The 22,296-nt window shown below is 55.6% G+C and overlaps 1 protein-coding gene across 2 annotated transcripts in view; it reads right to left on the bottom strand.

The window, feature by feature from the left end:
* Positions 1-22,296, bottom strand: part of SLC15A4 (solute carrier family 15 member 4) — an 82,359-nt gene that overhangs the window by 44,575 nt on the left and 15,488 nt on the right. Inside the window, exons 6-8 of one of the 2 annotated variants that reach the window (XM_043557304.1) lie at positions 17,501-17,656; positions 16,263-16,421; positions 10,711-11,701 (exon numbers count right to left, since the gene is read on the bottom strand). In XM_043557304.1, coding sequence (XP_043413239.1) covers positions 11,553-11,701; positions 16,263-16,421; positions 17,501-17,656 — 464 coding nt within the window. In that variant the 3' untranslated portion in view covers positions 10,711-11,552. Of the gene's footprint in view, positions 1-10,710; positions 11,702-16,262; positions 16,422-17,500; positions 17,657-22,296 lie in introns of those variants that run through there. The other variant, XM_043557303.1, reaches the window with a different exon arrangement.

The following is a 22,296-nucleotide window of genomic DNA, read 5'->3' as shown; positions in this document are numbered from 1 at the left end:
GCCTGCCTCGGGTTCTGTGTCTCCCTCTCTCTGTCCCTCCCCTGCTCATGCTCTTTCTCTCTCTCTCTCAAAAATAAAAACATTTAAAAAAAATTTTTTTTAAAGAACAGCCCTGGGGAGCCACACTGGGAACAGCAACCTTGCCACGGTGCCCGACCGAATGTGACTCGGGAGCCCCGTGGGGCACAGCTTGGCTCGGGGTCCCCTTCCAGGACCGCCTCGCCATCTCCAGGGCCGCGGTGCAGTTGTCCCCTACTGGGCCAGGCACACACCCTAGCGTGTAGCCCCCACTGCTGGGTGACCCCACTGCTGTGGTTTGCAGGCTTGACCCGTAGACTTTGTCACCGTTTCTGTAGGACGAAGCTCTCAGTTCCGAGGCCACCACCAAGCCAGTCCCCTGGCAAAGGAGAGGCCCCCAAAACCCACACGGAGGTGCACCCGGCTGATAGCTGACGGCTCCCAGGGCAGAACCCCGGTGTGGAGCCCAGCACCCTGCCTGGCGTTTTAATAAAAAGGTCTCACTTAGTTCTGACAACTCGTGAGTTGGAGGGCAGCTCCAAGTCTTGGAGACCTTACTTGGGAAGTAAGAGACAGCAACCCAGGCAGGCTTATCTGTGAGCAAAAACCGATTCCAGAGTGCAGGGAGGCCGACGGCTCAGAAAGCGAAACGGGCAGAGAATCCGTAACATGCATCTGCTCGTTTACGTAGATGCGTTTCCCCTCCCTGTAGGGAGTCTCCTGGGCTTTCCTTCGGGAAGCCACACTCCCCCGGGCTTTATCCGTGTGGTTCGGGAGAGTGGATTCCCACCCCTCTCCACGGTGGCATGTGACCAGTCCTGGGCAACGGGTGCTTTGGTAACGAGCATGCGTCTGTAATCCTGCTGATTGGCCCGTGAGATTGACTCTAAGACTTGCGATGGACCTTTTGCAAAAGAGAAACCCTATTTTCACAGGACGCACAGCTGGTAGGGCGAATGGGGACCAAGGGCTCCTGCAACCCTGTGGGAAAAGATGGTCTGAGAGTGCAGCCAACACAGATAAAACCAGATCTGAAAGATGGAGAGAGTCTGAATTGTGACAACATGTCAGTTGCTGGATTCAGCCGTACCTGAAATCCATGTCTGGGCTTTTTGCTTCTTTAAACCAACGAAGTCTGTCGCTCACAGCTTTATGACAGCAACATAATTCTCCAGTTTGGTACCTTTGTAGCATGTCAGATTCCTTCTCACCGAGGACAAGAAAGGAAGACTGAGGAGTCTGCCTCTTGGGTGAGCGTCCCTCCAGAAAGGAAGAGCCAATTTGGGCTAATGAGTGTGAGACACAATGGCTGTACCTCATTGGAGTGATAAAAATCGCTGTAATGTGAATTCCCGGCCCGAGACAGAGAAACTCGCCCAGGTGTTACGTTCTACCCTGTGACCCTCTGTTTGAAGGTTCTGAAGACAGTGGCACAGACGGTCTATTTTTCATGCTGATGGACTTTTCCAGAAAAGGTGCTTTTGTTTCACTCGGAATGGCCATAATGGACCAGCTGCTTATTCAGCACTTTCTGGTATCGATTCTCTCACATCAAGGGCCAGAAGCTCAGACCGTGCCTGGCCCAGGCAGGTGACATAAATGCATTTACCCAGCCTGGCAGAAGGCGCCCGCATGTCTCTGCGGAGAGGCAGGAACCGTGACAAATCAGAAAGACACCCTTCCAAGGGAGGCAGCTCCCGCTTATGCCCCAGGGACCTGAATCCCGTCTTGACCTATTTTCTGACCATGTCCTCAGAGTTTAGGTTTCTTTAATCTAGAATCTCCTGATTTTCCAACGTTGGGGGCAGTGGTTTGACAGGGGTAGCCCCCAAATTCACACCACCTAGAACCTCAGAACGTGACCTCGTTTGGAAGCAGGGCCACTGCAGATGTAATTGGGGCGAGGATGGGGTTGAGCTCATACGGGATTGGGGCGGGCCCTAAGCCCAGCGAAAGTGTCCTTATCACAGACTGGAAAGAACACACAGAGACACACGAGGTGGCGGGGGGGGGGGGGCATAGGAAGACTGTGGCAGAGATGGGAGTGATTTGCTCACAAGCCAAGAACGCCAGAGCCCCCAGGTGCTGGAAAAGGCAGGGAGCATCTTCCCCTACAGTGTTCAGAAGGGACATGACCCCTGCCCACACCTCTGGCCTTCAGAACAGTGAGAAAATGAGTTCCACCTGTTTTTAATTTTTTTTTTTAACATTTATTCAGTTTTTGAGAGAGTGAGCCCAAGTAGGGGAGGGGCAGAGAGAGAGGGAGACACAGAATCCGCAGCAGGCTCCAGGCTCTGAGCTGTCAGCCCAGAGCCCGAGGCAGGGCTCGAACTCACGAACCACCAGATCACGACCTGAGCCGAAGTCGGGCATTTAACCGACTGAGCCACCCAGGCGCCCCTACTCTTTCGTTTTTTTTAACGTTTATTTATTTTTGAGAGACAGAGAGAGCACAAGTTGGGGAGGGGCAGAGAGAGAGGGAGACACAGAATCCGCAGCAGGCTCCAGGCTCTGAGCTGTCAGCACAGAGGCCGACGCAGGGCTCGAACTCACGAACTGTGAGATCGTGACCTGAGCTGAAGTCGGAGGCTTAACCCACTGAGCCACCCAGGCGCCCCATGAATTCCATGTTTTAACCCACAGAGTCTGCAATCATTTGTTGCAAAGCACCCAAAAACCGATCTACTGGGTGAATGTTTTAAAATACTCCAGCTGAGCCTCACGTAGGCTCAGGACCTAGACCCACTGCAACCCTCAGAGATGGCCACCTCCATGATCGGATATGCCGGCTCCCAGACCTGCAGGAGGAAACAGCGTCCTTCAAGAACCTCTGCCCTTAAAGGAGATGTTTTGTAGTTGACAGAGGAGAGGACACCTAGACGTGATGCTCCAGGAAACGCCCCCTCGTTGCCGGGCATTTTCCATCTCGGGAGGAGTTAAGGCACGGATGAGAGGGGTTCGTCTACTCGGGGGCCTGTGAGCGGACGGGTCTTTGCTTGTCGATGTGGGAAGCTCCCCGCTGCGAGGTCTTTCTGCGAACCCCCCAGGCTGGGTGGTATGGGCTCAGTGGACCGGACGCTTCTCCCTTCAACCCACTTGGCACACGGGGCAGGCCAGGGAGCCCCTGGCTCCTGCCCCGGGTGTTTCCTGACTCCCCAGGGTGGGTGGGACGCCTGGGGACCCGTTCAGCACTCACCCGTGGGCAGCCCAGGAGCAGTCAGGGAGTGACACCACGCTTGGCAGTGGGGGACAGGACAGATGGATGGACTGTCCCCCTTCGCCCCAGCAGACAGTCCTGAGATGCATTTCACAAGATTCCTCCGAAGGCCCCGCAGAATCCAGGGCCAGGTGCCTGTGCTGGCAGCCACCGACTCAGAACCTTCTCTCTCACCTGCTCTTCCCCCTCTCACGCCCGCCCCACTCCTGCTCTCAGATCGCACCAGGGGCTCTCCCCCAGACAGACGCGGTGGCCCAGGACCAGCACTGGATCTTTGGTGTGTCACAAGAGAAAACGCACAATCAACTTTAAAGAGTGTGTGGGGGGTGGGAGGGGGGCAGGGGGGAGCGCCTGGGTGGCTCGGTCACTGAGGCGTCCAGCTCTTGGTTTTGGCTCAGCCCGTGATCTCACGGGTTCATGAGTTCGAGTCCCCTGTGGGGCTCTGTGCGGACGGCGTGGAACCTGCTTGGGATTCTGCCTCTCCTCTCTCTGCCCCTCCCCTGCTCACACACTCTTTCAAAAGAAATAAACTCCTAAAAAATCCACAATCTGTCAATCCCTCTTGTGCTAAAAGAAAACAAAAGCAAAAAAAACTATACACTTGTCCCAGACCTCACTGGCAACGGGAGAACGTAGCAGCCCAGGTTACAGGAAAGGATCCCGTGTGCGTCCCGTGCGATAAAGCCAAAAACAAATGCGCCTTATCTTAACCCTACTACACTGCGAGTGGCTCGAGATAATTTTGTCGACTCTGAACCTACGAGGTTTGGGAAAAACGACTCCAGTGACTACGTCCCACACAAACATTTTGATGGATTCCAACTGTATTTTTCGTCACCGCACGGATTCCTTTACTTTTTAAAAACTGAGCTGCGACTGGCAGGTCACGTTGCGAGTTTAAGGTGCACAACGTGTGGATTCGACACAGGTACAGACAGCAGCGTGATCGCCCTGTAGGATCAGCTCACACCTCATCACCTCACCTAAGTATCAGTTCTTTTGTGTGGAGGGAACAATTAGGGTCCGGTCTCTCACCAACTTTGAAGTTTATAATACAGCATGGTTGACTATAATCCCTACGCTGCTCGCCATCTCTCCAGGATTTATCTGCTAGTTCCCAGTTTGTAGCCTTAAACAACATGGTTTTTCCTAGTGGAGGCTTTCAAAAACTCTTAGTGGTTTCTGAAAATAAACTGTAGTTCCGCTTTCAGCCACTAGATGGCAGGACAAACAAGAACTGGCAGATACTAATGGGCTTACTGGCTTGACTGGAAGGGGCAGGGGTCCCTCTGGTCTACACGGGGGGTAAGTGGCTCTCCCTGCATTAACTGCTTCACCGCAGGGGACCACGCTACGCTGCCACCTTATACTGTCTTCACCACAGACCTTACACTTCCAGAAGCGTTATCGCTCGCTTACACGTTAGCTGTGCGTCTCCCTCAATAAAACATCAGCTCCAGAAGAGCCGGGACTTTGTTCTGTTCGCAGCTGCACCCCCCAAATAGATCCAGGTGGCTCAGGGGCATTTGTTGAATGGATGAATGACAGGAGTGACAGATGCATGTGACGTGTGGTCCACAGCATGGGCCAAGTCTCCTCTGACTCTCCTGTTTCCAAAGGCATCACAACTCACTGTGAAAGACAACCTGCATGTAATATGGTGTCCAGGATGTTGGCAAACTGCTGAACTCCGCGGTTTGGTTTATGTCTTTGAAACATCTGAGCTCTGAAGAGCAGTAAGCAAGAAGTCCTCGGAGTCCTACTGGCTTGGTTTGAGTCCAAAATTAAAAACGGCAAGCATAAATCCACTTGGAGGCTTCTGTGATCATGCCTGAAGGGTGTCTGTCCCCTCCAACTCCAGGATTCACAAATGACTCACGTAGCAAGCAGTAGGGCTGTGCATTCTGGTGAATTAAGGTTTCTTTAGATAAAACACCCATTTGCAATGAGTCGAAGCCGTCAGAAGATTTTGCTGGAGTGCCGTGCAGGTTCTAACCCATGGACCGAGAGAGCAGGCAGATACGAACAGCGGGGCCAGGATTCTTGCAGAGCATGGGGCTCGTGGCCCCGCGCCCCATCTTCCAAGCCAGCAATGACATGATTCTGCCCTCCACTTCCGTCCTCCCTACTGACTCTGAATGTCCTGCCTCCTTCCTTCATTCGGAAGGACCCCTGTGATTCCAAGTCTCCCCAGGTAACCCAAGATAATCTCTCAGTCTCAAAATCCTCAACTTAACCACACCTGCAAAGTCTGCTTTGCCGTGTAAGGGAACATACTCCCAGGTCCCGGGGACTGGGAGGTGGACGTCTTTGGGGGTGGTGGGTGGGCATTATTTGTCTACAGCAGTGCCGATCTGAATGTTAGCCTCGGGGGTGACATTCTGCCAGACTGGACACCGATGGCACCATCGGGGAATCCAGGAGACTGTGAGCAAGGGAGGCCCCACGCAGCCACGCAGGCTGGCCCCGGTTTGACTGGAGACGAGAATGGCTCCCGTGACGCGGTTATTTCACCGCGGTTCCCAGCCACCCCAGCGATAACCACACCTGCAAACAGTGCGACAGGCGTCAAAGATGCAAGTCGGCAGGTGCGGCCCTGCCGACCCCGTAATTCAAGGAAGCGTACGGGGGGCTGGAAGGTCGTGGCAGCCCAGGATGGGGGCCCACCGGGTCCAAGGAGCTCAGTAGTTTATGGTTTCAGGCAGAAGGGGCCTTGTCAACACTCAAGGGTCTACGTGGCAAATACCACCGTCGGACGTCTAACAGGTACGTCGTGATGACGAGACATCTCAATAAAACCAAAAACAAAACAAAAAACATCTGGGGCGCCCGGGGGGGCTCAGTTGGTTGAGCTTCCGACTCTTAGGCTCAAGTGGTGACCCCAGGGTCATGAGATCGAGCCCCGCGTCGGGCTCCACGCCGACAGTGAGGAGCCTGCTTGGGATTCTCTCTCTGCCCTTCCCCCCTGCTTGCATGCTAATAAAAATGTGGAAATACGAATTGTGAAAATGTGAAGCCCCTCTGCCCCCTCCCCCCAAATAAATCTAACACTGAGGAGTGCACATTATTCACAAGCAGCCTCTGGCGCCTGCCTCGCTTCCTTGTCCTCTGGGCGAGCCTGGCTCCGGCTGTGGGTTCAGCCCCCCGGGGAGGCGGTGTGGAGGCACAGGCCCTGCCACCAGCACGTTTCTGCTTCCGACGTGTCGCTCAGTGACGGCCCCACAGCTCCTCTGCCCGATTCCCCTGGTGGACTTTAACTCGCGGTGTGCGCCCGCTCGATGAGCAGCCGCGAGGATGGGCCTCCTGCCGGGCAGGGATGGCATTCCAGTCGGAGCCGCGCGGGTAACAAAGGTGTGTTTAGGACGCCGTAATGGCAGAGTAACTGCTTCACTTCAGCTGATACAAATGGCGGCTGTAATCTTCTTCACTTCGGGAACATACCACTTTCGTGTTGAGGACGTAGAAAAATTCAAAGTCCTGGACCAAAACGGAGAAGGAAACAGGTGGGCGTGAGCAGACTCGTTTTCCGGCCCGTGAGCTGTGCGCGGCCTCCGGACGACCTGACGGGGTGGGGTTGATGCGGGAGCAACTGCACTCTTCCTAATTCGGTTTCTAAAAACCACCGCGAGTTTGCTCGTGTCCACGTTTGCTCCAAGGGAATTTATGCAGTAATGTGAAGAATACAAATTCATGCCTGGATCTGTCGAGAAATCTCTCATTTTGTGGGCTATTCGCGCCACTGGATGTGGGGGAATTGCCTCTAGCATTGGAGCGCGCGCGCAAGGGACTCTGACGCCTTGTGAACTTCGCCTGTGACGACACGCCGGAGCCTCGAGGCTTTGACCTTCTGGAATGTGGCTTGCCGGCCAGCCACCGTGGCCCCCAAAGATGCCCACGTGCGAGCAGCTGGAGCCTGTGAACACGGCCACACGGCCACGAACCAGCCGCCTCTAGAGGGGACGTCATGGGCCGCTGTGATCCCGAGAACCCTTACGAGCGGGAGGAGGGGGCAGAAACGGCAGCCAGGGGATGCTCCATGGCCCGCCGGGCAGACGGACGGAGGGCCCGGCCGAGGGCGCAGACAGACGGCCGGCCGCCTGGAGCTGGAGAAGGCAAGAGAACCATCCCCAGAGCCTCCAGAAGGAAATGCAGCCCCTGGGGACCTGTCGGGATGTCCAGGCTGTGGGGCCGTCAGACAACACGACTCTGCACCCATTTCCCGGGGCCGCGTCGGCAACAACAGAAACGCCTCCTCTCTCAGTCCGGGAGCGAGAGCGAGCCCCTCGGGGGCCCGTGCACGCGTGAGTCCCGTCTCTGCCTGTCGTGGCGCAGGCCCCTCCCACGAGCCCGAGCCCAGCGTCCAGCTGCACTGGGTGGGAGGCCCACCCTCCTCCACAGTGGCTTCTTCACTTGAGACCACCTGCAAAGACCCGATTTGCAAAAAGGTCACGTTCACAGGTTCTGGGCGGACCTGACTTCTGGGGGGACACCATTCACCCGAGGCTGTGGCTGTTTCTTTCTCCACCAGGGCAGGTCCCAAGAGGTGGACCTACCACGAGGGTCTGGCTCTGTCATGCACACGTGTGGGGTACATCACGCCTTTCTGCCTTAGGCTTTCGCTCAGAGTGGGGACACACAGGAGGTGCCCCCCACACACCGGGACCCCTCTTGGCAGGCTTGCACCCCACCATATGGGAGGTGCTCAAAACATTCCCACCTTAACCCTTCGGGAAGGGAGGGAGGGAGGAGCGAAGGGAGGGAGGGAGGAAGGAAGGGAGGGAAGGAGGGAAGGGAGGAGGGAAGGGAGGGAAGGAGGAGGAAAGGGACAAAAGGGAGGGAGGGAGGAAGGACAGAACTGAGGGCCAACCTGGCCCCACAGCCCTTGCTACCAGCCCTCTCCTCTGGGTCCCTTCCAGGCAAGCGGGCACCTCGTGCACCTGCATGCCCAGTGCTCCGTGGCCGAGCTCACCGCTCTCCAGAAGGCGGCCACGTCACTAGGCAGGGGCCCGTGGCACACACAGTCTCTCCCTCTGGGAAGCACACCTCCACCTGCACCCCCCTGACCTTGGGGCTTGGGAGTGGTGGGGTCAGATCCCTTCACCAGGACACTCACAAACTCAGGCGTCAAGCCTCACCTACCCCTGGATGACTCCAACCACTGATCTCCAGCCCCCACACGGGTCATCGGTCAGGCAGAAAGCCCTTTCAGAAGTGTCTAGGGACGTCTCCAGGCTTGTGCTCCGCAGAAGTTACTAAGGACTGAGATACTGACCTATTTTCAAGAACAAGTGCCGGGCTCAGCTTGGACTGGGCCTGGGGGGCAGGCAGGGAGGGGGAGGCTGTTCCAGCAACGGGTCCCAGACGCCTGTCCCCACTCAGCCCTGACCGCAGGGGTCCTGCAGGTCGAGGGGCCAATCGTGCCTTCCTCACAAACCCCACACGGTCCGCGGCCTCCTCTGCTCCTTACCTGATGCGTTTTGCTGGGTCCCAAGGCCTCTGGAAAACCCACATGGCAGAGGAGAAAAAATGGGGTCCCGCCAGGTCCCCCCCACCCCCCAAGCCTGTGACCCGGGTCTCACCTCCGTGTGGAGCTAGTTAGGACGAGGCAGACAGACGTAAACCCCCCCAGCACCACGGAGCTGGTCTTGCAGGAGCTGGTCTTGCGGCCAATTCGGAGATTAGTAAATGCTGACTCTCCAGTTATGCGGCCTTGTGTCAACGTGACTGCTTTCCTCCTTTGCCTTCTATTTTGTGCTTTCCATTTGTTATATGCTCTGTTTCAACCAGACACTATTTATACATCATTTCCTCCCAAACTAGGCCCGGTTTCCGAAAGAGCGAGCTGATACGATGCACGTTTTTAAGCGTCTACTCACATGACGTCATTCGACTCAAAGTGCCCATAACATACTCGGCCTGTTTCAGTAACAGTGAATCACTCAGGGGCACACGGCGATTCCGGATCATGACAGGAGTCCGTTCCTCTTTAATGAGATGGGCTCGTCCCGTGCCACGTGGAACGATCCGGTAGCTCCGAGGAGCATCCACGCTGTCTCACCGAGAACCCGGGAGCCATGGCGGCTTCCTGCAGGCCCGTGTGGTGTCACATACAGAGTGGAACGCTTTCCCCACCTACCGACAAGGGAGGTCCTGGTCAGGACGCCCCAGCGGGAGCCCCCCAGCCCCCAGAGAAACAGCCAGACGGATGGACAGCATAGACAAGCCCGGCAGGTCCGTATGAAACCAGAACGAGGTTGTTCCCACAAGCTCGTGTGGGAAAGCTGTGTGTCACGAATCTGCCCGGGATGCCGTACAGAAGGGCCTCGTCCTGTCCACCTACAATGAAGAGGAAGCCGGAGGAGCGTCCCCAAAGGGAACACGAATGTTTGCTCTCCGAGGCCGACACACAAGCTAAAGCCACGTAAGAGTCTTCAGGGTGGACAGGGTTCTAGAAACCTCCCACGACAGCACACGGGTTTTGTATATTTACTTGATTACTGCTTAGCGCCACAGGGTGAACCCAACCCGCTCATCGTCTTCCTGTATTCAGCTGAAAGACTAGAAGATTCCTCCGTCAGTCCGCCCAGGAACTTGGGAGACCTTCCTGGATGATGCCTGGACAGATGAGGGGGGACGGGAGGCCCGAGTCCTTCGTTTCTGCCTCCAAACGCCCGGGGCGAGAGCTCTGCGGCACGCTCAAGTCGGGGGATGGCAAGTCCCCATCGCCTGACTCCCCTTCTCCCTTTCCTCGCCAAGTCCTTATGGAGAACACGTGCTGTTGACAGCGGGGTTAGTGGTTCTCCGTGTATCCTGAAGATGTACGTTACATCTCTGGTGGAAACGGTTTCTTTTTTTACTCATGTCTGTTTATTTTGAGAGAGAACAAGCAGTGCAAGTGGGGGGGGGGGCAGAGAGGGGACCCCAAGCAGGCTGGGTGCTGTGAGCGTGGAGCCCGACGCAGGCCTCGATCTCCTCAACCGTGGGATCATGAGGTTCGCGAGATCACGACCTGAGCTGAAGTCAGACGCTTAACCCCTAGGCGCCCCTAGTGGAAACGATTTCTGAGAACAGTGGTTTTCAACCCAAACTGACAACATCAGTCCACTGAGAAACAGTCACCTATCTTCAACCTGTCTGAACTCCCATGAGTCAGAGAATTTTCTATGTTTCTGTAGTTTTTCTATACTTTGTATTAAAAAAACAAAGCAAAACAAAAAGAAAAACCCACAAAACCCATTAAAACAGTGAGGGGGTTTTGTGTTTTGTTTTCCCTGAATCTGCAATCTGCATATTTCTCCGAATATGCAGAGCAGGATTAGGAGACGCTATCTTGGAAGAATCAAAGAGCTGTGACGGGAACGGGTATTTTACTGTGACTTTTGTCACCTCGTGACTCAGGAGACGACAGTGTACGAATCCCCGTGGCCTCCGATGCGAGTAAGCGAAGGCCGTGCACAAACCACGCAAAGAAGTAGTTACTGGGTCCCACGTTTGAGGGGCTTTTTATAATAAGGTTATGCCAGAGGTACAGCAACAAAGAAAGAGTAGTTTATTTAACAAAATTAGAACCCTCACAGCCACGTTAAACAACGACACAGACCGCCCAACGGTTCAAGCACGCTCGGGACATTTAACACTGCCGGCGGCCTTGAATCTCGAGTTCCGCTCGGAGTGAGGCTCCCCGACCGTCTTGGTGACCAGTCTTCGCCCTCGACGGCGCCCAGAATGGGATGACACGTCAGGACAGACGACGCAAGGCTCACACCCCCTCAGGGCGCCTGCTCGCCTGAGACGGGTCACATGGCCTTCGATGTTTCTCGACACACGTTCTTTCGTGAGAAAACCATCATCAACGGTTTAAAAGTAAGTTTCTGAAGCCGCGGATAAAACACATTTGCCACGGAAGAACCCGGCACTGGCGAGCTCGGCGGCTTACGAGCAAAACCGCAGACGTGACCTTCGCACCAAGTCCTTGCGGCACCTGCCCACGTTCTTGTCTCCCGAAAAGCCCTCCCGTTCAAGGTTGAGCGGACGCTTCTCAAGCACGAGGAAGCAAAGCGAGAGGATACGGTCTGCGGGCAGGAGGCCACAGCGTCTGCTCCCAGTGCCAGGACGCGGACCAGACACGCGGTCTTGGGCCCGTCCACGGGGCTCGGCTTCTGCCCCCGGAGGGAAACCACAGAAAGGCACTTACCCAGCTCATCTGGGAGAAGGGAAGGGAAGAAGGGGCCGCCCCTGCACCGCGACCACGAGTCCCCAGGTCCGGCCGGCGCGGTGCACGGCCCCCCTCCGTCCTGTGGACGCGGCCTCGGGGCCGTCAGGTCCTCCTGCCGGCGGGCGCACCGATGGCCCGGGACCGCTGACGGTCGTACCTCACAGACACGACGAGGAACAGCAGGAGGGTGGCTCCCTGGATAGCAGCCAGGAGGAAGAAGTAATAGTTCAGATGGCAGCCGTTAATGTTCCCTGGGGAAGACGAGAGAGGCGTGTGAGCTGCGCTTGGGTACTTCCGAAGGTTTCATCTATCACCTTCGGTCCCGAGCAAGGTCAGGGTGATTTTCACCTGCAGCTGTTAAGAAATAAGCGGCTAAAAGTCAAAGAGCCCCGTGTCTCCGAAACTCAAGATACACAGCGCTCTGAAGCTGGCTGCGTGTCTCCACCACGGGTGGGGGGGGGGGGGGTCCCTGGCGTGACCCCTGCTCCTCACACGTCTCACCCCGGAAGACAAAGGAGGAGGACCAGGGGGCTGCAGCGACACGACCTGTTTCTGTCCACACCCCCAGGGGAATCCGGGCGGTGGGCCGAAGAGAAGCGTGCGACAAGGCGAGCGACGGGAGTGCCGACTGGACGCAGCAGAGAAAGTCTTTTTTTACTTCGAGTTGCTCCCGCCCGGAAAAAGCGGGGAAGTGAACAAAGGACCCCCTGCGTCCCTGCCCACACCCCTCCCCCGACCCGAAGCAGATACGAGGCCGCACCCCGCTGCGTCCCTGCCCCCGGAAGCAGATACGTGACCACACGGTGTTGCCTTCCAGTCTTTTCCTGCAGCGCTTGCCCCTCAAGGTCTGTGGCCGTGTCCCCCCGCCAACGGCTGGCCTAGCGCGGAGCCGCCGTCCTGGAGAACAGCAGGAAGGCGACTAAAGAGAGACCATCTCCATGCGGAGTCCCGCGGGTGGTGTTCCCTGCAACTCGGGTCTGGAATCTGGACGTTTCTCAACACCGCACGCAACACCAGAACGCAGCCTGGACGCCGCGGCCAGTTAGGGCTCAGGATTTACCGCATGGTTCGGTAGCTCAGGGACACCGAACTCACTCCAGAGCGCGTGTGCCCTTCACAAGCCAGAGTGCACGGTGACATACACTCTACGTACCATAGGAAGACAGAAGCGTGTCTTTAAATGTCTTCCCGCAAATGTGCAGGTCTCAGCATCCTCAAGGTGATACAGGAGCGAACTTGACCCCGTACCTAACATACCAAATGCTCAACTCGGCCCCAAGCACTAAGCGCAGCATTTCCCATGCAATATTCCCTTTAGTTCCCAATAAATCCGGAGGAGGTGGAAGAGGTTCCAGCCGCAGACCGTGGAGCTCAACCAACAAAGGTCAAATCCAAATGGCCTGACAATCTGGGCTGTTTCCTCATCTGCAGGAGGGGGCCCACAAGACCTCACGGGCAGCGTCGTCATTTGGAGGAAACGAGCAGGTAACGGCCCTGACACAGTGCCCAGCCCACCCGTCTGCCACCATCCTGCCCTCAGTCTCCAGGTGGGTCCAGGACCATCCACCCCACGGACTGGCGGTCTCTCCACGGGAGAAGCGAGTGTTTAAAGCACCGCTGACCCAACCGCTCAGCACGGAGAAGCAGGAAGGACGCGTGGACAACATACAGCGACGTTTCTACACAAACATCCACGCACAACACGTTGCCCTGGGCTCCCTACATGGACCGACCCTGTCACCACGGCCCAAAGGCGTCCCACCCCTTCCGCCGTCTGTCACCTACTGAAAACGCTCCCTGACACAACTCTCGACAGATGAGCAAACACTGCACTTGGTCCCACAGCAGCTCTGACTTCTTGCGAAACGGGGGCTTTGTTCCTCTGAAGGGCTTTGTGAAGCTGCTTATCCTAGTACATCCCTCTGTCTGAACACATGCTCATCTGCACCAACGTTTCCGGAAGCTTGTATCGATAAACGCAGCTAACAATACATCGAATGTACGTTTGTACGTGTGCTCACACACTTCTAGAGAACTCTCGTGCACACAGGCTGCGGGAGACCGTGATCTCGCAAGTGGGCTGGTTTGGGAAGGGATGTGGGGACACCTGAGCTTCGGCAGGCCACCTCTCAGCGGACAGGCGAGAACAGCGCTTGAGCCCTCACGGCGGGCCGGGCTCCATTCGGGCACTGGGAGAGAGCCGCACGCCCTTGGCGGAGCCCAGGGTCTGTGGCCACCACCGTGGTGTCAGCATTCAGCGCTAAGAGACGAGGTCGTTGTCAGGACACCGGTGACGTCACTCTGCAGGCCGATTTTGAAACGCGAATCTCCCCAAAGTGAAGAGCCATTTACAACTTCGAAGCTTAGAGCGGGCACGCCCAGGGACTATACGCTGCGTTCCCTGGCAGGTCGGCCTGTGGGGGTGACAGAGGGCATTCAGAGATGGTGTCACCCCGTAGAAGCAATCGCCCCGTGCTTTCTTGGGCCTCTTTACCGACTGCAGGACGATGCACATACAGACAAACTCTGGGAGGTTGTACTTGGGAGGACAGACGCTTGGGCCACGGAGAACTGACCTTACACATGCCCCAGACACATGTGTGAGAACCAGCATTTGACTCACGACAGCCTCCAACTGGAAACCTCACTAGCACCCAGCAGGAGAGAACAGGTCAGTGAACTGGACAGACTCTTCCCCCGGCTACTCCTCAAATAATAAAGAACCAGCCACGGGAGGATCCACACACGAGAGCGTGGAAGGGAGCGGCCACAGCAGAGCACAGAACAAAGGGGGTCCACGGTGCCGGACATCACAGCGCTCCACACCTAGCGGGGTGGGGAGTGGGCTGGCCGCAGGGAAGCCTCCCGAAACGTCCTGCATTCTGATCTGGGTGGAAAACGTCTCAAACTGTGCACTTCAGACTGGTGCACCTCGCCGTATGAATCACTCTGGGCCCGATGAGGATGAAAACCAAGCACGCCCGCGGGACAGGTAGGGAAGGAAGGAGGGGGGAGGGGGGGGCTCTCCCTCACACCGCAGTCCTGTGACTGCAGGGGAAGCCACTTCGTGGGCCGATCATGACACACTAAGCCAGCCCTAATGCTGCTTCAGCAGCAGCCTGAACACAGAAGCTGAAGGGAAGGAGTGGAACAGCAGAGAGCCAGGAACAGCACAGACGGAGCCCAGGATTACACCTGGGCTATTAAAACCAGGTTTGATTTTGGAGGGCGGCTACGTGTCCCATTCTCTGCCCAAATCCCCAGGTGGGAGGGAGCAGAGAGGGAGCTGCCTGGACCACTGCGCGGTTCCTACATCCGCGGCCTCGCCTCGCCTTGCCTCGCCACCCGGGCTGCGGGGGCCGCAAGCACAGCTCACCAAAACTCTCCTCACTGGCGTGGCAGTAAGGAGCGGGGAGCGGCGTGGGGCCGTCCCAGGCTACACGCTCTGAAAACAACACCAACAGACAAGACCCGGTCCAAGCCTGTGCGTGTGCCATGTGCGAGGACTGGAGACGAGCCTCGCAGGGCAGGGCTGGAAGCGACCCTGTCAGAAATAAGGGGTGAACCGTAGTAAAGTCTGAGATACTCAATTAGTGACTAAATACTAAATTAGCCCAGAAGGGATCAAATCTCTGGGAAGCAATGAGATTGACCAAAACCAATCAATCCTTCAGGATATGCTGAAAACTAAGAGAAAGACATAGAATCCACATTGAGGAATCAGAGAGACCTGGTCTCTGCAGCAGGGCTCTCTCTGAAGGAGGGCTGTCCTGCGTGCACAAGAACAGATCACGGTCACCAGGACCCATGAGATTTCTCGGATGCCGTGTGCACCTGCTGTCCCTCCAGGGGCCCCGCGTGCAGAAACCAAGTCCTAGACCTGCCCGCTCTCTTCAGGACGACCAGGTCTGTGCCTGCCATGGAGACGCTCCAGCAGCTGGAATGCACTGCAGCCCACACCCCAGGGCCCACACTGACGGCCTAGGTTTCTGGACGTCACATTGGGACTCCACAGGCCTACACTCACCCCTTAGGATGGGAATTTAACTCAGCACAGGGCTTTTGGAATTCTGTAATTTCTGGAAAAGTCCCCACGCTTTCCTCAGAGTTTTAAGGGGATTTAAGACCTGAAGGTGGCTAAGAGTGCTGACCTGAGTTAATGCTGCAAGATTACATAAGAATGTAATGAAGTAATAAAGTTGTTTTCAGAGGCAAAACGGTAACATAAAAAGAAAGAAACTTCCTTCATCTCCTGCGTCCATTTAAAAGCCACCATAAATCTGGAAACAGCAAAACTCTGGTCTTTTCTGAGTGACTCTGTTTAGCACCCAAGATGCCACCTACTGGTGTGAGCTGTAAAATCCCATTATGACAGGTCACAAGGAAAGAAAAACAACTATTTACCTACCTGTTTTTTTAATATCAGAAAATGTAAAGCTACTGTCAGGAAAAGAAAGGAAAATACAAACCAAGATTCAATAAAGGGAATTATGTGCTAGAGTGTTTATCTGCCTCATGAAGACTGTGGTCCACAAGGGGGTCCAAGACATCTCCGGAAGGCAGCAGCCCCAGAGACTGGCCCCTGGGGCAGACAGACGCTCACAGGGGCCTCAGGAAACTGGTCAGGATGAAGGAGATCAGGTGTTTGCGGGGGGGGAGGGCAGCTCACGCCAATCCAGGAACTGCACACGGCCGCCCCCGGGGCAGCCCACCTCCCCTAACGTGACCTTGGCGCTCAGACGCCTGGCCTCCTGTCGCGTAAGCACCGGGTTCTGCCAGTGGCCGTTTTCAAACCGCCAGCGGGGCCCTCACCGAAGTCTGTGTGGTTGCTCATCCAGCCGATGGCTTTGATGGACACCAGCTCCAACAGTCCAGAGCCCACGAACGAGCCGACGCCAGAGAAGAAGAAGAAGAAGCCCATGATGGCGCTCTGCATGGACTTGGGGGCCGCCGAGTAGGCAAACTCTAGACCTGTAAAAACAAGGGGGTTGCTTCTGTGAGAGGCGCGGGCCGACGGTGCCCTGCCTCAAACGGCAGGGTGAGCACGGGCCCCACGTGGGGACTCAGCTACCTGCCCTACTCTGAGGACCGTAGTTAACACAAGGTCAAGAGGTCAGGGGCCCCTTCTCTTCACTATGACAGTCCTTCCAGTCACGGGGCAAAATGTCAAGTCCTTGCTTTCAAGCTGAAGGTAACCTCTGACTTCTCAGTGCTTGGATTTCGGGACGGATCCGTATGGAAAGAAAGAGGTTAAAGAATCAAACTTCTAGATTTTCAACCGAGAGGGGTCTGACAACAACGTATGTACACTAAAATGGGATTCTGTGTTAAGACTTCTATCTTAACGGCAATATATCTTAAAATAGTTTCAACAGAGACATCTATAAATTCCGGTTTTTATAATAACTAGACGTGGAGATGTGCAGTGTAGACAACGGTTTGATTTATATCTTTCACAGATCATGAGCCAATTCTGCGGGAGTTGCTGAGAGGTGAGGAGGGGGAACCACCGCCCACATCCCCCGACAACACACCCAGCTCTGTCGATAATTTTCTCGCCCTCCCCCTCCCTCCCAGAAGCCGGACACAGGCCTGCACACAACACACTCGTCCACACCCCGAAGAACCTCACTCCCAGGACAAGAGAGGCTCATGCAGACACGTTTAGCAATCAGGTTTGCCTCCTTCACGAAGCCGACCCAGCACACCCAGACACCCAGAGCTCTGTCAGCTGCCCACGGCCGGGGGCCTGGGGGCCGCAGGGTAACCGCAGAGCTGTGCTCAGGAAGTGCCCGACCCGGGACTTCCTCCTTCCCCACAGCAGGGGACAAATGCATGGGAATGTCTTTGGGAAGCCTGGTTTTATACCCAGGAAGGAAGGAGAACCTCACTTCTACAGGATTACCGTACTTACCAACTCACATTCTGAACCCTAACTGTTGCCAGGAGATACAGAGGCAATCTGCTGTCCCCGCGTCACCCCCCCAACACAGGGACACGGCCTCCTGCCTTCAAACCAGACCCCAACCCCGACCTCAGAGAAGCCTCACCTGCTATACTTGCAAAGATCTCACTGACGCCAATCAGCACGTACTGTGGGACCTGCCACCATATGGGCAGGTCGGCAGCGTAATACACGACTCTTCCGATGGTCTGATTAATGGTTTTCTCTTTAACAAGGTCCAGCCTTTTGCTTTCCAAAATTCCTGGAATTAAGTAGAAAATAAGTAGGTTAATAGAACCTCTATTCGTTAACATTTGCAATTAAACTAAAAAACTACAGGTCTATTATGATTATTGATTATTTTGAAAATCACATGAAGGAACAAGGCCCAGGGACACAGCTTTCCCCGGAGGTCCCCAATCTAGAGAACCTCCCGGCTCCCAGCTTCCTAGTTACTCAAACACTGATCGAACCATACACGACTCATGTGGGCTTTTCACAGCGCCTCACACAGGAGACTCAACACGTGGGTTTAATCCTCAAACGTCCCGATGGCTCACCTGTACCCCTTCTGTTTCTAACAGGAGGAGCCAGGCCACGCTAAATAGCGCTGTGACAGAGTAAGAATGCGTCCGCTTGTCAGAAGGCAGTGAGGCTGGAGACGTTTCCTCGTCCTGGTACCCGACTCGGGCTGCTGTGCTGACTTATCATCGTTACTCCTGCAACCTGCTACTGACAGTGACGCCAGGTTCCTTGTGACCCCAGCGAGCAGACCGCCTTCAGCAGCCCTGTGACCCCGCTCAGCTACTGGTCTTTCGTCAAGTGCAACAAAGAGACACTGGAAAACAAGCAGGAGTACAGACAGCCACTCGCTGTAACACGCATGCATGCACACGCGTGCGCGCGCGCGCGCACTCACACACACACACGGAGTGAGGCTTACAAAGACCAGCCGTAGCACCAAGTTCTTAGGTGGAAGAGGCCACCACTTTTGTTTCTAAAGAACTCTGTGAATAAAATCATGGACCCTAGGCTTTGAAAAGCACGCCAACGCGTACGTATTTAAAACCAGAGAGTGGGGAAGGTCCAGGCTACCAGTGAGGGGGTGGAAGACACATTCTGGAAGCTGTCCCCAAGCTATGTGTCCAGTGAAATGTCCAGAGAGAGACCGCGGGGAAGGAGCAAGGGAAGGGGACGCCTCCGGCTCACTGCCATCAGAGACACCTGCGTCCCTTCCCTGGCCGCGTGTCCAGGGGACCCCAGCCCCCACACCACGTCCTCTCACGGGACATGCAGGTGCAGAGCCGTCTGGCTAGTGCTCCCGCCTGCTGGGGACAGGGCATCTGAGGCGTGCGGTGCCTTATCCACAAGTGACAGCTGTCCTGCAGCAGGGCTGCGGGCAGCAGTGTGAGCCCGGCTGGAGCATCTTCCAACCACGGGACAGAGTGTGACCCGCTTCCTGTGGGTTGGCCGAGGCTCCCCTCAGACTGCCAGGTCACGGCACCGGCCACCAGCGTGCAGCTGGGTCTGTAGGGAAGGACCCTTCCAACCAGTCCTGGGGGTGAAAACTGAAGCGGGAAAAAACTCTCTTCTTCACAGGGAAGGCCGCACAGTTAAGGGGACGTGTGTGCCTGAGCGTCGGGGGGCAGGGACACCAGCAGGGACATCAGAGGAGAGATGTGACGCGCCGTGGGACAAGACCTCTGTGGTCTCAGCAAGACAACACGGACAAGACACAGACTGCGGGAGAGGAGGCCGGGACAAGGGGCAGTGGCCAGGGGGACCCAGGTGACAGGCCCGGGAGGGGACATGAGAAAACAGATGAGGGTGCTCCTGTGGGGGCCGTGGGGCCAACCCCACAGCAGACAAGAGGACGCTGCCAGTGGAGGCTGGGGGGCTCCACCAACGACAGAGGCCTGGGCACAGGCCGTCATCAGTGTTAACAGTGGGAAATAACGAGGAAGCACAGACCTAACGGGAAGGAACGCGCTGGAACAGCCAGCGTGGCAAACTCTTCAGTGAAGGACGTGACTCTGCACAGGTCCAGACGAGCAGCCGCGGCAGGGGCCGGATGAGGGCCACTTCCCAGGGTGAGGGGAAGGACCAGCCACGACACAGCCGGCAGGCAGGAGTGAGGGGAGAGGGGACGCCCAACAACACGGCAGAAGAAAGATTTGAGAAACACACACCTGGAGTAACAAATGGGCGCCATTTACGGCGTGTTCCTTGAGCCAACGGGCAGCCCTGTGCTCGCGGCTTCACAGACACAATGGCATCTGTGATTCACAGAACTGGACAGAATCCCCTCCAAGCTCTTTAACCACGAGCAGCGCTAAGTCTGGTGCCCCCCCCCCACCCCGCGCCCAGGTCTCAGGGGCCCCGCGTGCTCTGCCTCGCTACCAAAGGGCCATCCTCCCTTGGTGACGCAGTCAACCCCTGGAGAAGAGCGAGAACAGCATCATCAGCTCGAAACACAGGGACGACCAGACAGACACACACCCCTCCAGGTCCTTGACACAACGAGTAGACAAAAAGTAAGACTTCGTGTGGGGCAAGGGCTGCAATCTGGAGACCCGCAGGCAAGGCCTGGGCACCATCGACATGACACACAGCTCAGGACTCACTGAACGGAGGGGCCACAAAGGTCAGTGCTCGGGCGGCAGTGCGGGAGGCCCACACAGAGTTTCAGGGAGGGTGTGGGCAGGATGCACAGACTACCGCATTCCTGGACCGCACGCTCATCCGTGTGGCCCCAGGCCCCTTGAAGGCACTGAGTTTAGGGCCCCTGCTCTAAAGCATCTGATGAACACAGCTGATGGCACAGCAGAGGAACCATCGTATTCAGCACCCTACAGACGTCTTAGAAGTGCTACCAGGACAAGAGAGGAGGGCCCGAAGTCCCCAGTGCAGGAGTCATAAAGCCATGATCTCTCCCAAATCCACAATAAAAGTAGGCATCCTTAACCTACGGTTAAACATCAATACCAGGGGAACAATTCTCTGAAATTACTCTTGGGTCATACAGGAAATACAGTCCCATTTCCACACCCTTAGGAAACAACAGACATTACAACAAATCCAAGCACAGGAAACCTGACAAAGCAGCAGCAACAGGCAAATTCATACCATTCCGCAGGTTTCACTGTTAAACAGGAAAGAGTGAGTGAAAGTAAGTGAAGGATCTAACGCACAAGAGAGAAAAACAGAACAAACCCGAGGTAATAGAAATGCGTCCCTTAATCGTTCTCTGTTATTAGAAAACACAGAGAAAGCGAAATTGATAAATTCAAGAGATGTGTCTACGGAACAATATAAAACACATACAGTTCTGGCCAACCTAATTTGAAGAAGAAAGAGCACAGAATACACGAAACTGTAAATGAGGAAGGAGGCCCAGCAGGCTTATTTAGAAGACTATATTTACCTCCAGCCTAGAACTCAGTAAAATGAACAGCTTACTCGGGACATTAGAGAAAAAAAAAGCTTAAGGGATTGCGGAGAAAACACAACCTGCACAAAACTGAGAAGAGGTGAAAAAGTCACCCCACATCTCCTCAGAGTGAGGGGCTCACAGGATTCTCCAGGCAAAGACCTGGACTCCCAAGGAGGAGACGATCACCGTCCCTGTGGAAATATTCTCCTGCGCACAGGGCCTAGGGGTGCTTCCGGGAGGCCAGGCAAAGTCAACCGCGGTGGGGGCGAGCGGGCGTCAACAGGACAGCAGACTCCAAGCAGTCAAGGCCAGCACCCTCCCACCCTCTCAACACACAGGTGTTTCAGAAATGCAGGAACGAACATCAGGAAGTTAACAGAAATAAAAAACGTGAACATCCCAGGGCGTGGGGGCGGGGGGCACACACGTAACCCTCTTGGAAACCAAAACATGGTACCTGAGGAAAAGCCAACTTTCATTCCTGCCAACGATACTCAGTAAACGTGAAACACAGCTTACAAATTTGGCATCGTCGTGAGTGTGTACCTCAAACTCAAGTTCTAAGCTTCCCACTGAGCTGCCCAGCGGACGCCCCCTACCAGCCTGGCAGGAAGCCCAGCCAACACCGCCCAACAGACACAGGGAGGGAGGGTCACCGCGAAGGCAGGAGAAGAAACCATGTGATCTGAAGGCAACACGTGACCATTTGAGAAGAATTCACTGAAACTCAGGATTTAAAAAACCTCCGTGTGAGCAAGCGGAAATACCTCGTGCAGCGAGGAACAAGCCTAACAGGACCTAAAGGGAAGACGTGTTTAAAACTGCAAGACTCCGGGGTGCCTGGGGGGTTAGGTCGGTCGAGTGTCCGACTTTTCTCAGGTCGTGATCTCGCGGTTCGTGAGTTCGGGCCCCGCGTCGGGCTCCGCGCTCACAGCTGGGAGCCTGGAGCCTGCTTCAGATTCTGGGTCTCCCTCTCTCTCTGCTCCTCGAGGCCCTGCTTGCTCTCTGTCTCTGTCTCTCTCAAAAATAATAATAAAAAAAAAAGAAACCTGCAAGATACCATAAATAAAGTTAACGGAAAATGATTCAATTGGAAAGAATATGCCTAAGATGAGAGTCTGGATTTCCACATCAGGATGAACAGGAAGAGCCCAGTAGAAAACGCCACAGAGCATACACAGCACACAAATATCGGGGCGGGTTATTTGGGGGAAAATCACCACCACCGCCACCATACGCACTGAAGTGAAGACATAGCGTGTTTAAGCCCTTCAGGTAAGAGACTTACAGAAAAGGTGCTCAGTATGGACAGGGGTGCTGATGGAACGGAGCAGGCACGTGGACGGACAGGCGTGTGCGCACAGACTGGAATCCGCCAGCGTATGCAGCAAAAGAGGCTGGCTTAAAAAACGACAGGACATTCAACAACGGAATATCACGTAGTTGTTAAAAGCCATAACTTAAGTGTG

The sequence above is a fragment of the Prionailurus bengalensis genome, chromosome D3 (assembly GCF_016509475.1).
Source record: "Prionailurus bengalensis isolate Pbe53 chromosome D3, Fcat_Pben_1.1_paternal_pri, whole genome shotgun sequence".
NCBI classification, from domain to species: domain Eukaryota; kingdom Metazoa; phylum Chordata; class Mammalia; order Carnivora; family Felidae; genus Prionailurus; species Prionailurus bengalensis.
Note: the sequence above shows the minus strand (reverse complement) of the source record. Positions and strands in the feature narration are given on the sequence as shown.